This window comes from Coregonus clupeaformis, unplaced genomic scaffold, assembly GCF_020615455.1.
Source record: "Coregonus clupeaformis isolate EN_2021a unplaced genomic scaffold, ASM2061545v1 scaf0439, whole genome shotgun sequence".
Taxonomy (NCBI): Eukaryota; Metazoa; Chordata; class Actinopteri; order Salmoniformes; family Salmonidae; genus Coregonus; species Coregonus clupeaformis.
The window spans coordinates 147,501-161,849 of NW_025533894.1; the positions used below are offsets into that span (position 1 = coordinate 147,501).

Consider the following 14,349-nt stretch of genomic DNA (forward strand, 5'->3'; position numbering starts at 1 on the left):
AAGAGGACCACCGCCTTGGCGTTAGAGTTAAAGTGGGCATGTTGTGCCCTAGACACTTCCACAACCCCTTCTCCCTTCTATGTTGACAGATCTGAAACCCCTGCTAGGCTCCATCTAGTTCTGGGATAAGCTAATTAGAGCTTCCACCTATCCAGTCTTTTCAAGGTGGTGGGGGCTAGAGGAAGTGGCTAGAGGCCGAACAGGAACGGGCCAAGAATTCGTCTGTGAGCCAAACTCTGAGTACACTACCACCAGTTCACTAGACTCATGGGGGATCTGACATTTCAGGTCCATAAAAAATAAAAAACATCATGGAAAAAATTTCTGAGAAGGAAAAAAAAAGTCACGGAAAAAAAACATTACATCCGAGTCGGGGACTCTAATCTATAATCCAAATAGAGCCATTAAACAACCTGACACAAATAATACTGTGGTGCATGATATTTCATAACACCACAGAACTGCTCGGTAACACTTGGGAGCTAGGTAAATAAATAAACAGCCGAGATATAAGTGTGTGTTAGTGTAAATAGTAACTGTCATCGCCCTAACCGTTATCTACTGGAGCTGTCCACCTCTGTATGACTGGGTGAGAAGCAGCATCGTAGCGAGGCCACAGATAAGTACCCTCCAGTTAAAACCTCCAGATTACCCAGCATTAACGGCACGGTCCCCGCGGCAGGCAGCAACCCTCAACCGGCGACAGAAGCTCCCCCGCCACCCCCAACCTCTCTCTCTCTCTCTCTCTCTCTCTCTCTCTCTCTCTCTCTCTCTCTCTCTCTCTCTCTCTCTCTCTCTCTCTCTCTCTCTCTCTCTCTCTCTCTCTCTCTCTCGCTCTCTCTCGCTCTCTCTCTCGCTCTCTCTCTCTCTCTCTCTCTCTCTCTCTCTCTCTCTCTCTCTCTCTCTCTCGCTCTCTCTCTCTCTCTCTCTCTCTCTCTCTCGCTCTCTCTCTCTCTCTCTCTCTCTCTCTCTCTCTCTCTCTCTCTGGTTGTGTGTATATGTCTGTGAGAGCAGGGGGCGTGCATAAAGGCATGGACACTGATAAATGAGAGGGCGGTGTGATCACACAAATCTGACTATAATGGACAAGTCAGTGGAGGGAAATGGCTCAATGTCTGATGGGATCAACAGGGTCAGAGTGTCTTCAGCCTCTGGAACGAGAGGTCATATACACAAATTCCATTTGGAGAGGCAACGTTTAAATGTGCAACATTTAACAACATAATGAGAGTCATGAGATGGCAATAGAGCTGAGAGAGAGAGAGGGAGGGAGGGATGGAGAGAGAGAAGGAGGGAGAGAGGAGGAGAGAGGGTGGGGGGAATCATTCTCACCATTAGAACATGGGCCATCAACAGCTGACGCTCTAAGCCGAGGGGACGTAAATGGGACAGGCACGGGGAGCGCGGGTCAGCTGTGCGCACGGAATAACAGACGGCAATCATTATGTCAGCCTGAAAACCTCCATTTGTCCCCGTTCTAGGAATTCTGGACTTAAGTGAATTAAGTATCTTGTTGTGCACATGGTATAATCTGATTTCTGTCTCTCTTATAGCAGAACTCGTGCCGCAGACCCCAAATCGAATTTGAGCAAGCAGGGAGTTGTTAGTCACTCCGCATTCCGATATGGTTTGAATAACCTTGTGTGTTTTATCCCCCAGGTTTTTTTGGGGGACATTTTAAAAACGCATTTCCTGCAATTCTACACAGTTTGACATAACTTGTTATGCCTCTCTTGAGGGGTATATGGAGAGGCATTTTGAAAACACAGTATAAGTGGAAGGATAAGTGGAGGGGCAAAACAGCTAACTTCCTGCATTTTAATACATTTAGCCATGAGGCAGAGAGAAAATGTGCAGTTTTATAATGCTATTCTTTTAATGCTTTTTTTGGGGGGGTGGGGGGGGGTTACTGATCTCTACAGCTTCCTTCCAAAAACAAATCCTGTGAAATGAAGTCAATGCATACTGGAGGGGTTACTGGCTAGCTACAAGTGGCTAGCTTAGCTAACAAACTAGTTAGTCGGTCACGGGTGCGCATGACCAGAATGACACATCCATGAACCAAAGGCACATCCCATTTCTGTTTGAAAATTGGGAAAGAGGAGGAGTTGGACCGTTTTTTTGCGGCCAAAGTCGACCGTTAAAGCTAATTTCCTGCAATTATACCCATTTTGCCATTGCTTATGGCATGTTCATATGCAATCTACCTCTTCTAAATATTGGGGGGGGCATGTCCCCACAATTTCACCTATGCTCTGATCTATTCCACTATGCATTCATGCCATGCAATAAAATACACAGTATGCAGTGCAAAGCTGCTGTCAATATTCCCTTTCACATAGAAGTAGCATAGAGCTAGTCCATAAATTAATTATTCTCATATTTGCAAACAAAGATGTGGAGAATGACAAAACAATGCACAAGACAGCAGAGGTGTGGCATGCGAGTTAAATCACCAGCATCTGACACACACCACTGTATTTAGGGATGATCAGAGGGGGAATAGGAGCCACTCTGTCCCGCAACATGTGCACTCACCCTGTCCAAGCAACCCCGCTCCCCACCGCTTAGCCTACCCGAGCGAGACCCTGTGACATTTTAATGGGCGGCTGCCGCAAATATCAAAGAAGTTCCCCCGTTATTCCGTGCATGTAGTCGATAGCAGCAGCAGGCGAGGAGATACACTAGATAGGCTACATGAACAACAATAAAGACGCCGTTATTCACCAGGATATCATTATAATCCTCATAATGCCGTTCATTCATCATTGCCCTGTCTGTCTATTAGACAGTATTATCTTGTGCTTTACTGTCGGTCTCGCAGCTGTCTCGTTTTAATCAACGTCTCCATCGATAACAAATGCCCCCACAAACACAAACTAACACCAGCGAATAGCGTAATTCTGACCCAATTCCAGTGTCCCTAAACACAAGCGCAAACATTTCCACATTGGACAGCTGTTTTTCATAACCACAACCATATTCGAAAAGGGAGAGTCGGCAACCGGGAGGAGAACAGGCAAATGACTCACATTCTATCGCCCGGAACCAGCAAGCGGCTCTCCACCATCATATCGGGCAGGAAATCCAGATTGTAGGATGAAGTCATGTTGCCCTGGCTCTGTGTCCCTCCGTGTACAGGCTGAGGATCCGCCGCTCTCCTCTCTGCTCTGCCAGACAAATATAAAGTGCGTCGCTCTGCTCTCTCAGCTCTCCCAGTTCGACAACTGCGGCTTTCCTCGGAGACGGAGAGGGACAGGTGCAAGTGCCAGGGCCTCCCCAAGGCAGTAGCCACACACTCGGCAGTTGTCACATTCTCTTCTTCACCCACATTCGGTTTTTTTTTCTTCTCATCTAATCTGGTCTGAAAATCCCGCTCTGTTCAGGCAACTGTCGGGCTGTGGAATGCAGGTGTCGAGTCGGGAGGCGTGGCGGCCCCGCGCTGCAGCTAATCTTTAACCATTAGATACCGTTATCTGGTAGATACCATTATACCGGTTATTCCCGTGCATATGGGAACATTAGCAGTCAGTGGCTATTCTTCACGGTAATTTAATTGTGGTCATCATACCACAAAACGAATGATAGCCTAATAAGTGCAGTAATAAAAGCCTCAAATGTGCGCCAATGCAATATTGAATTGTAGGAGGCTAAACAACATAACCCGATATTTTCTGCCCGAAAGAATGCTTCGGTTTGGTGACCTCTTTTCCATGAGGCGTTAACAACTCCATGGCCCAGCTGTAATCGATTTATATGATCGAATGCGCGAGGAGACATGGCCAAGCACACTCAAGAAAACCACATTTTATATTTCTCTTCACTCAATAATGTTGGCACTTAACATGGGCCATACAAATTATATTGTTTAATGCAACTAGGGCGTCAGGTAGCCTAGCGATTAAGAGCATAGGGCCAGTAGCCGAAAGGTCACTGGTTCGAATCCCTGAGCCGACTAGATGAGAAAGGCACTTAACCCTAATTGCTCCTGTATGTCGCTCTGGATAGAGCGTCTGCTAAATGACTAAAATGTAAAAAATGTAATGCCCATGGTATTTATGGTTCATTAACTGATGAGTCAATAGTATGCGTGTGGATGAAATTAACTGGATAAGAATCTGCGTGTTGCCCATCCCTGGCCTATAGTATAGGCTATGGATCATTTGATTGAGACCACACTAGGCACACTTGATATTGCGTACCCCCCAGCAGAGAAACATGGATGAGGGACAGCATCAGGCACACATTGAGATATAATAAGAAGCTCATTCTCAAACACAGCAATATGACATTTAATCGATTACAAATTACATGACCCTCCCCTGGATTAAATAAAAAATATACTTAACCCTCCACCTGATTGAAATTGAAAAAGCATGACCCTCCTCCGTTTTCCTCCGGGTAACAATTGTGTACATTTCGACCGCTCACTTAGAAATAGTCCCTTTACAGGTTTAGAAGAAGTGACTGCTAAAGCAGATGCTTTTTCACGTCCACAGCTGAGATGCCAGTGCTAGTCTAAGAGAAACAGGTGCACGGAAGACTTCACCAACCACATTGGCATTCACACACACTCTCACACACATTTTGCAGTCATACCTCCTTTTCTGTAATGAAGTTAGTTTAACATAATGTGTTCTTCCCTGTAACACAGCACATGAACATAGTGTTAACAAACCAATATTCACATTAAATGAATCTACTGCTTTAGAAAACACAACGAGCAAGTTTATTAAACTCACACTTATTCCTTAAACCATGATCAAGGAACAGTATCAGAGACAAGACAGAGCCTAATACTCTCATACTCCCTCCTAAACCCTGATTCAGGAACAGTGTCAGCGAAAGACACAGGTAATCTCCCACAAGTAAGGACACTGCGGAGATATAGCAGCTCCAGTTTAAATGAGGGGTCACATGAGTTTGTGTGTATGTTCGTGTATGTACAGTGAGGGAAAAAAGTATTTGATCCCCTGGTGATTTTGTACGTTTGCCCACTGACAAAGAAATGATCAGTCTATAATTTTAATGGTAGGTTTATTTGAACAGTGAGAGACAGAATAACAACAAGAAAATCCAGAAAAACGCATGTCAAAAATGTTATAAATTGATTTGCATTTTAATGAGGGAAATAAGTATTTGACCCCCTCTCAATCAGAAAGATTTCTGGCTCCCAGGTGTCTTTTATACAGGTAACGGGCTGAGATTAGGAGCACACTCTTAAAGGGAGTGCTCCTAATCTCAGCTTGTTACCTGTATAAAAGACACCTGTCCACAGAAGCAATCAATCAATCAGATTACAAACTCTCCACCATGGCCAAGACCAAAGACCTCTCCAGGGATGTCAGGGACAAGATTGTAGACCTACACAAGGCTGGAATGGGCTACAAGACCATCGCCAAGCAGCTTGGTGAGAAGGTGACAACAGTTGGTGCGATTATTCGCAAATTGAAGAAACACAAAAGAACTGTCAATCTCCCTCGGCCTGGGGCTCCATGCAAGATTTCACCTTGTGGAGTTGCAATGAACATGAGAACGGTGATGAATCTGCCCAGAACTACACGGGAGGAGCTGGGACCATAGTCACCAAGAAAACAATTGGTAACACACTACACCGTGAAGGACTGAAATCCTGCAGCGCCCGCAAGGTCCCCCTGCTCAAGAAAGCACATATACAGGGCCGTCTGAAGTTTGCCAATGAACATCTGAATGATTCAGAGGAGAACTGGGTGAAAGTGTTGTGGTCAGATGAGACCAAAATCGAGCTCTTTGGCATCAACTCAACTCGCCGTGTTTGGAGGAGGAGGAATGCTGCCTATGACCCCAAGAACACCATCCCCACTGTCAAACATTGAGGTGGAAACATTATGCTTTGGGGGTGTTTTTCTGCTAAGGGGACAGGACAACTTCACCGCATCAAAGGGACGATGGACGGGGCCATGTACCATCAAATCTTGGGTGAGAATCTCCTTCCCTCAGCCAGGGCATTGAAAATGGGTCGTGGATGGGTATTCCAGCATGACAATGACCCAAAACACACGGCCAAGGTAACAAAGGAGTGGCTCAAGAAGAAGCACATTAAGGTCCGGGAGTGGCCTAACCAGTTTCCAGACCTTAATCCCATAGAAAATCTGTGGAGGGAGCTGAAGGTTCGAGTTGCCAAACGTCAGCAACGAAACCTTAATGACTTAGGGAAGATCTGCAAAGAGGAGTGGAACAAAATCCCTCCTGAGATGTGTGCAAACCTGGTGGCCAACTACAAGAAATGTCTGACCTCTGTGATTGCCAACAAGGGTTTTGCCACCAAGTACTAAGTCATGTTTTGCAGAGGGGTCAAATACTTATTTCCCTCATTAAAATGCAAATCAATTTATAACATTTTTGACATGCATTTTTCTGGATTTTTGTTGTTGTTATTCTGTCTCTCACTGTTCAAATAAACCTACCATTAAAATTATAGACGGATCATGTCTTTGTCAGTGGGCAAACGTACAAAATCAGCAGGGGATCAAATACTTTTTTCCCTCACTGCATGTGTATGTGTGTGTGTGTGTGTGTGTTGTGACCCTTTGTCTGTAATGTAACAGTATGACACTCTCTCTGATGCCCTGTGGTGAGCAGGCCTTGACCTATGACCTCACTATTTAGGGCCTTTACAGAAACCTAAACGAATAAGTGTTCAACTGCCTGTTAGGAGTCAACGATGTAATAATATCCACAATTATCACACACTATGAAATGTTTAATTGTCGATAGAATTGCCATGTTCTCTGCAGGAGCAGCTAACCACCTTTTATTGAAGTGTCTCACCTTGTGCTCTTTGTCCATGTTTTCTCCTTCTCATTCTCTGTTGTCATAAAACCGTGTCTTACTCAAAGGAAAGTGGGACAAAAAGTCAAAGGTGAAATTATTGACTACCAACACACCCACACATCCAACCCTTACATACAAACAAACACCCATAAAGACACACACAAGGACACACACACTCAGAACTCATACACACACTCACTGTCAACGCTGCTGTTCTATTATATACTATTGATTCCACTACCCACTTTATATTTCATCAATAAGGCCAGAGGAGGTGTGGTATATGGCCAATATACTACAGCTAAGGGCTGTTCTTATGCACGACGAAACACGGAGTGCCTGGATACAGCCATTAGCCATGGGACAGTATATTGGCCATATACCACAAACCCCAGAGGTGCCTTATTGCTATTATAAACTGGTTACCAATGTAATTAAAACAGTAAGAACATGTTTTGGTCAAACCCGTGGTATACAGTCTGTTTTACCATGGCATTGTTGAATACTCCTTTCTGATTGTCTTGAAGGGCATTCTAGAGCGTGCATTATTTTCCTATAACGCACGGTATATTTGCACGGTAGAATTGAATGGTATAGTTCATTTTTACATGTTTACATGTTTTGTTTGAGCTGCTTTTGAAAGCAACAGTCGAATTGAAAACAGTATTGGTATTGTTTAATTTGATTTTCATAATAGCAAGCTAGGTCTGATTGTTTGGTTAGCTGTAAACCGTGTACGTGATGAATACATTTGATTTGATTTTGATTGGGGTTGTGTGTTCTTTGAGCGCCTGCTCAGGGCAAGGTCTCCCTTCCTCTCTCTCTCCCCAACCCTTCTCTCCTAACTCTCTCTCTCTCCTCAGGCTGGGGTACAGCTGCCCAACAACACAGATCGATCACTTCATGTAAGACAGAGTGAGAGAGAGCGAGAGAGAGAGAAAGAAATGGAGAACACACCACGCAGGACTAACATAGCTCTGAACCAACCTCTCTAACTTGCCTGGCAGCAGGAGTTCAGACAGTTCAAACACCTCCATAAGAGAGAATAATCACTACCGTTACATCATCAAAGTGAGACACTCCCAAAATAATCATTGTCATGCTTCCTCTGAAGCTTCCTGCTCTGCTTCTTTCTCTCACCCAAAGGATTGTGGGTAGCGCCGTGCTCCACTCGTGATGAGTGTCTGTTTTTTACACGTGAATATTTAATGTGAGCTCATGAATAAAGCAGGAGAGCAAGCAGCTGTGACTGAGCCTAAGTGGACATGGGAGGAACCTGCTACAGGCCAGCTACAGACAGACAGACAGACAGACACTGATTGCTACTGTTTATCTCCACTCAAATACTACACATGATGCCTCAACAGGATCACTCTCACAGACAGGACATTGTCATATTGTGTGAATAAGGTCCTGTGTGTGTGTAAGCCAACTTAAATAATAATAATAGAGGTATTTCTGCTCTTCAAACACAGACCCAAAGGAAACAGAGAAGACCCTGCCCCCCCTCGCTCTCTCTGTCAGCCATCTATATTGGTCTGGTTCATGTTTGGAACATAGTGTTCTAGAGTGTTCAGGCCCTCGCCTTCAATCTGATTGGCTGGTCTGATGGTTGGTACGGTACAGTAGGCCAACCTGTGAAGCTACTTCCCTATATTAATAAATGCTCTGTGACCTGTTTAACACACATGGTCTGACACACACACACACACACACACACACACACACACACACACACACACTGGGGTTTCTAGGACATTCCAAACAAGTCTCTGGCTGTTAAGCAAATAGCACGTGACTCGAGGGGTGACCCTCATACCCTGATGACTGAACTGTAGCGCCTGCCTCATGGGTCTGGTGGTCTGGTCTACATGCCTTTAAACTGTACTGGGAGACCGAGAGAGAAGAGTAGCCTGTCTAACTTGACCCTGTCCCCTTACTGCACTTCCTCAACTGTCTGGACTGTATCATACCAGAAAACACTGTGCATTGTTGAGTCACAATAAACTGTTCAAAACAACAATACAGCATGGAACTTCACAGTAAAGGCCTTGGCTGTTCCTTGCTATGCTACACTGCTGTGTGTTTGGCTAGCCAGACTGTCCTGTGTTGTGTTAGCCATAGACCTGTAGTCCCATGTTGGTAGTAATCTGGGATAACTATGGTATAATCCATCCTGTCTTAACAAGACCCTTAGTGTTTCTGTTGTCATTTCCCAGACAGGACTAATAATATTAATAAAGGTCTGGACACACAGAGACGTGTGCATGTTTTGGGAAGAAGAAGAAGCCGCGCACTGTCAGAAATCACTAGGAGGGGTTTGAGTCATGTAAAACACTGTCTGTACACACCTCTCCCCAAAAACACACACCCACATAGGTACACATTCAGTAGTACAGTGTCCTGTATGGGTGTAGAGGATAGATGCTGGCCAAAACACTGTCCAGTCCAGCTGCAGTGCAACAGAGCGCGCTCCGGCTGTAATTGGCCATCGCCACGGTGACAGAGAGGAGTTAAAATAAAGCCGGCTGGCTGTGGGCCCTCCATTCATTACACATCCCTCTCTCCCTCCCTCCATCTCCATCCAATCTATCTGCGCTGCCCTATTTCTCTCACTCCCTCTCGCTTTCACACTCTCCCCCTCCCCTAACCACCTTCTCCCTGCACCCCTCCCTCAATCCTGCCTCCCCCTCTACCTCTCGCCCTCCCCTCTGCTATTTTCCTCATTAAAGTAGGACCCAGGCAGTAGCGGTCACTGCCTCTCATTTATTTTCATTTGAAACTGGTGCAGCTCCACTGATCCTCTGGGGCTGAGGATAACAACCACCCAGCACACACACACACACACACACACACACACACACACACACACACACACACACACACACACACACACACACACACACACACACACACACACACACACACAGGTGTGCACGCACGCACACACACACACACAAATACACACACAGGTGTGCACACACACAAATACACACACAGACAAACACACACTGATGCACTAGCAGACACACACATATTTCATTTAACGCACACATTTCACATACCTACAAGCTCACAGCCCCAGTTCATGCATTCCCTTTCTCCAACACATGCACTCTCACCCTCTCTCTGGTGTGTGTGTGTGTGTGTGTGTGTGAGAGTGTGTTGATACTGGGTGTTACTTCCAGATGGGCCAGCTCTTATTAAGCATAATCTTATTAGACTGAGGGAACTAATGACTACTGATGAACTAACAACTATTGATCCAGAGAAGAGAGAGGGTTTGTATACAAAGCAGGACTGTGCTAGGGGACCGACCTAGGTGTAGGTGTGTGTGTGTGTGTGTGTGTGTAAAGCATACCTTCATAACCACCATGTTCTAACTGACCCAGCCTGACTCTCCTTATTGAAAAGGTGGACCGTCGATTAAATAGGCGTAGTGATTCTGACGTGCTCCTTTCACTTTGCTGTAGCGGGTGGTTGGGCATTTTCATGAGGGGCCGGGGACTATTTTAGAGCCCATTGCCTCCACCTTCTCTGTTCCCTGGGTAATGAGAGAGAGAGGTGCCATAATGTGCTCGCTAAACCAACAGCAAGGGCTCTAAAAGGAGACTTATACCCCATAGGCCATTAGGGAGGCACACTTAGAGAAGCACACTTAGAAGGGAGCGCTTGGTTTAATGCTGACTGGGCTTATAGAGGAGGCCCATCCATCCCTGTCTTGGTTTTATTGTCCCATAATAAAGCATTAATACACAAGGGTGATGTGTGATTTATTATTGTTTTACCACGTCTGTCCTGTGTTCATAGGTATGAGGCTAAGCCATGTTTTAACTCTCAAAAGGTACATGTGGTGTATATTGCAAAAATAAATATCTATCAATCGGGGAGTAATGATAAAATGTGGAGGAGAGAGATATATATTAAATGTGGAGGAGAGAGAGAGCGAGAGAGAGAGATAGATTAAATGTGGAGGAGAGAGAGAGAGAGAGATTAAATGTGGAGGAGAGAGAAAGCGAGAGAGAGAGATAGATTAAATGTGGAGGAGAGAGAGCGAGAGAGAGAGATAGATTAAATGTGGAGGAGAGAGAGAGATAGAGAGAGAGAGATTAAATGTGGAGGAGAGAGAGAGAGAGAGAGAGAGAGATTAAATGTGGGAGAGAGAGAGAGAGAGAGAGAGAGAGAGAGAGAGAGAGAGAGAGAGAGATTAAATGTGGAGGAGAGAGAGAGAGAGAGACTGAAGTGGCTGGCTAGCTGGCTGACTTATTGTTTGTCTGTGTCCGTCTCGTTAGAGCTGGATGTTTCTGTACCCGCCCCATTCTCCCCCCTCGCCCTCCTTTTCCCCCCTTGCTCTCTCTATCCGGGTGACTGAGATCCAAATAAACAAAGCAGACATCTTTCAACAACCCAAAGAATTGTCCGGAAACGAGAGAGAGAGGGATAAGAGATATGGAAAAAGAGAGATATACAGAGAAGGAGAGGTTGGAGATTCTGTTGATCAAACATGAAAAGGTTGTCGGTTTTTGCTAAATAAGACGGCGGAACGAAACAGAAACATTTTGCACCCAAAATCCAAATATGGAGTCTAGTCTACCCTCTTTCTCTCTATTCTCCTGTACCCCGCCCCACCCTCCCCTCCCCTCCTCTCCTCCTTCCCTCTCTCCTCTCTGGATTACAGTGAGTAGTATAAACACTCTCCTGATCCACTGCCCTGTTCCCTGGCCCCTAGAGAGGGATAGAGCCCCTACTAACCCTTTTCTAACCCTCCGCTACCCCTCCATGACTCACATACAGAGAGAGGGGGCATGAAAAAGGAGGATGGGTTGGAGAGGAAAAGAGCACAAGAGAGGTACAAGTATTGGATTTTACAGTTGAACAAATGAACAGTCGCAGGACAGAAAGGAGGGATCCCGAAAAAAGAACAACAAGCGGGAAAGAGAGAGAGAGGCAGAGAGAGAGGCAGAGAGAGAGGAGCAGACACTGACAGACATTGCAGTGAGATATGACAGAAACACAGACTGAACCAGAACACAAAACACACACTAAAACAGGAGATCACATGAGAGAGTGTATGGGTAAGGTTCGGACCTATATGTGTGTGTGTATATGTGTGTGTGTGCGTACCTCAGCAGCAGCTCGTCGGCCCTCATGGATCCGGCGGTGGGGTGGGGTGCAGAGGGGGGGCCGCATATGCCGTCGACACACACACTCTGCACAAAGCCCAGCTCGGACGAGAGCTCCAACATCTCTGCTCTGCTCCGAACAGGTTTTGTTTCTCTCCTCCGATCTCTCCTTTTATGTTCACCCTCTTTTTCTATTTCACAACAAGCGGCGGCTTTCTGCTCCCTGTCTCATTCCTTGCTCTCTCTCGTTCCTGTTCGCACTACAGAAACACACGTTCTCTCGTCCCCGCTGTCTCCCGCTCGCTCTCTCTCTACCCCTCCCTCCTTCTCTCTCTCTCTGGTGGAGCGGTAGAGCGGAGGAGACCCTGCTGGCTTGCCTGGCTGAAGTAATCCCCCCTGACAGCTCAGCTCATGTTGTTGCCTATTTTACTTTAATACTAGCGCTCTGAGCAGACCAGCCTGACCCAGCCCAGTGCAGTCCAACTCTGATCTAGTCCAACTCAGTTTATTCTAGCCCAGCACAGCCCAGTTTTAAACCTAGTTCAGCCCAGCCGAGCATCGGCTAGCCTAGCTCAGACCAGTCCAGTCCAATCCCCAGTGAATGGAGCTATGGATATGACCCATACATTCCATGTTCTTTCCCAGCTAAAAGACAGACTTGTCTCAGCTAGTGGCTCTCCCTAAGGGGGCCCTGCAAGCAACAACAGCTACAGTCCACTACCTGTCACACACACTCGTACGTGTGCGCATGTGCATGTCTGCCAGATAGTGGACTGTAGCTGTTGGCAGGGCACACACACACACACACATACACACCAAATGTGATATCTGTCACATCAGAGCCTGTCCTACTCACAGGAGACGGAGACAGAAGACTCAGGAAGCTGCTGATAAAAGATTCATCCTTCTGTTTATTATAATTTTTCACTGAGCCAGGAACAAAAAAAGAGAAGCCTATGGTTTCATTAGTGTCTCAGTGTGTGTGTGTGTGTGTGCATGCAAGGAGGATAGAGGAGGGTTGTTAAAGTTATGGATTGTCTGGGAGCTTTATTAGAATGTTTGCAATAATGTGCAAAATAATAAATATCCTCTAAAACACCTGCAAGGGACCAAAACAAGACTTTATATATAGTATATTCATAGTTAAGATGCAGTACACAGCTGAGCTTCAAACTCCAAACCCTAATTGCAGAATTTAGTCCGTCTGTTGGTTTTTCATTGCAAATCTGAGGGTCATATTCACTATCCTACTTCTTACTCAGCTCTAAATTCTAAATGTATTCTATCCATATCTCAACACAGGAGACCCTGATGCCATCCTAAACTTTAAATCTGGATATTTCCCTGCTGTAAGTGCCAATCTCCTTCTGTAAATCTCATCTGCTGCTCTAGGATCAGTCCTGGAGGGGCCCTGAACATATGGTCATGTCTGAGACAGGGGTGAGAGGCCAGCGCACACATACAGACCTGAGGAAATGCCAAATTAGAATCCTGGATCAATTCTCATTTGCTGCGGATTTTAGCATGATTGCATGCCGCCCTCACCCCAACTAACCCAATCCTATCTCATTTTTGCTTGTTTTCCTCTTCTCTCATACACGCACGCACACACACACACAAACACACACACAAACACACATTGTAGTGTGACATCATAGTAACTTCAGGCCACTGCACAAATATACAGCACCTGCCACTGTCTTGTTTTCCTATGGTGTTTACAGTTTAATGAAATGACCTACTTATGGATGTTGTTTCTCTCTCCCTCTATCTCTCTCCCACTCGCTCCCTCTTACCCTCTCTTTCCCTCTTACCCTCTCTCTCCCTCTTCCTAACTCAGTCTGACAGTGAAAAGGTCAATGCCCATTGGCTGCATGGGGGGCACTATCTGATGTAAGAGCGTTGTCACGGTAACGTATGACAGGCGGTATACTCTTCTAGCCAGACACAGGGAGGGCAGGGACCTTTATACTAACCATGCCAAACCAGAGCCAGACCTGGACTAAGATCAAGCCTGGGCCAATCTATGACCACTACACACACTGAATGAGTCAAGAGAGAGATTAGCAACCAAAAAGTCTTAGTATTAAGTTATTTGGCAACGTTATTGTACCTTTAACAGTTGTGCCAATAAAGTTTGATTTTGAATGTGTGAGGGAGAGTGGCAGAGGAGTAGAAGGGGAGGTGGGGGGTAAGTTATGTTATGTCTGTGAGTCACCATTATGCTGAGCTTGGCTTCCTATTCATAAAAGAGGGATTACCAAAGTCTGCAGGCACTTATTTTTCTTATTTCTCCCGCTCTACCTTTATCTCCTCAGGCCTCACTCGGACCAAGTAGAGAACAAGAGTACACATCCGCACTCCTCCTCTCCCCCCTTTCTCAGCACTTACTCCCCTCACATCCCCTTAAGCA

At 45.8% G+C, this 14,349-nt stretch overlaps 1 protein-coding gene across 23 annotated transcripts in view; it reads right to left on the minus strand.

Moving 5' to 3' along the window:
• LOC121543564 (CUGBP Elav-like family member 2) overlaps positions 1-14,349 on the minus strand; it is a 146,086-nt gene that overhangs the window by 93,174 nt on the left and 38,563 nt on the right. For 3 of the 23 annotated variants that reach the window (XM_041853530.2, XM_041853522.2, XM_041853523.2), the window contains exon 1: positions 11,938-12,410. The exons of 3 other annotated variants lie outside the window; for them this stretch is intronic. In XM_041853530.2, the coding sequence (XP_041709464.1) occupies positions 11,938-12,059 (122 nt within the window). In that variant the 5' untranslated portion in view covers positions 12,060-12,410. Of the gene's footprint in view, positions 1-3,032; positions 3,419-11,937; positions 12,446-14,349 lie in introns of those variants that run through there. 17 more of the 23 variants (XM_041853521.2, XM_041853520.2, XM_041853525.2 and 14 more) reach the window with 12 other exon arrangements.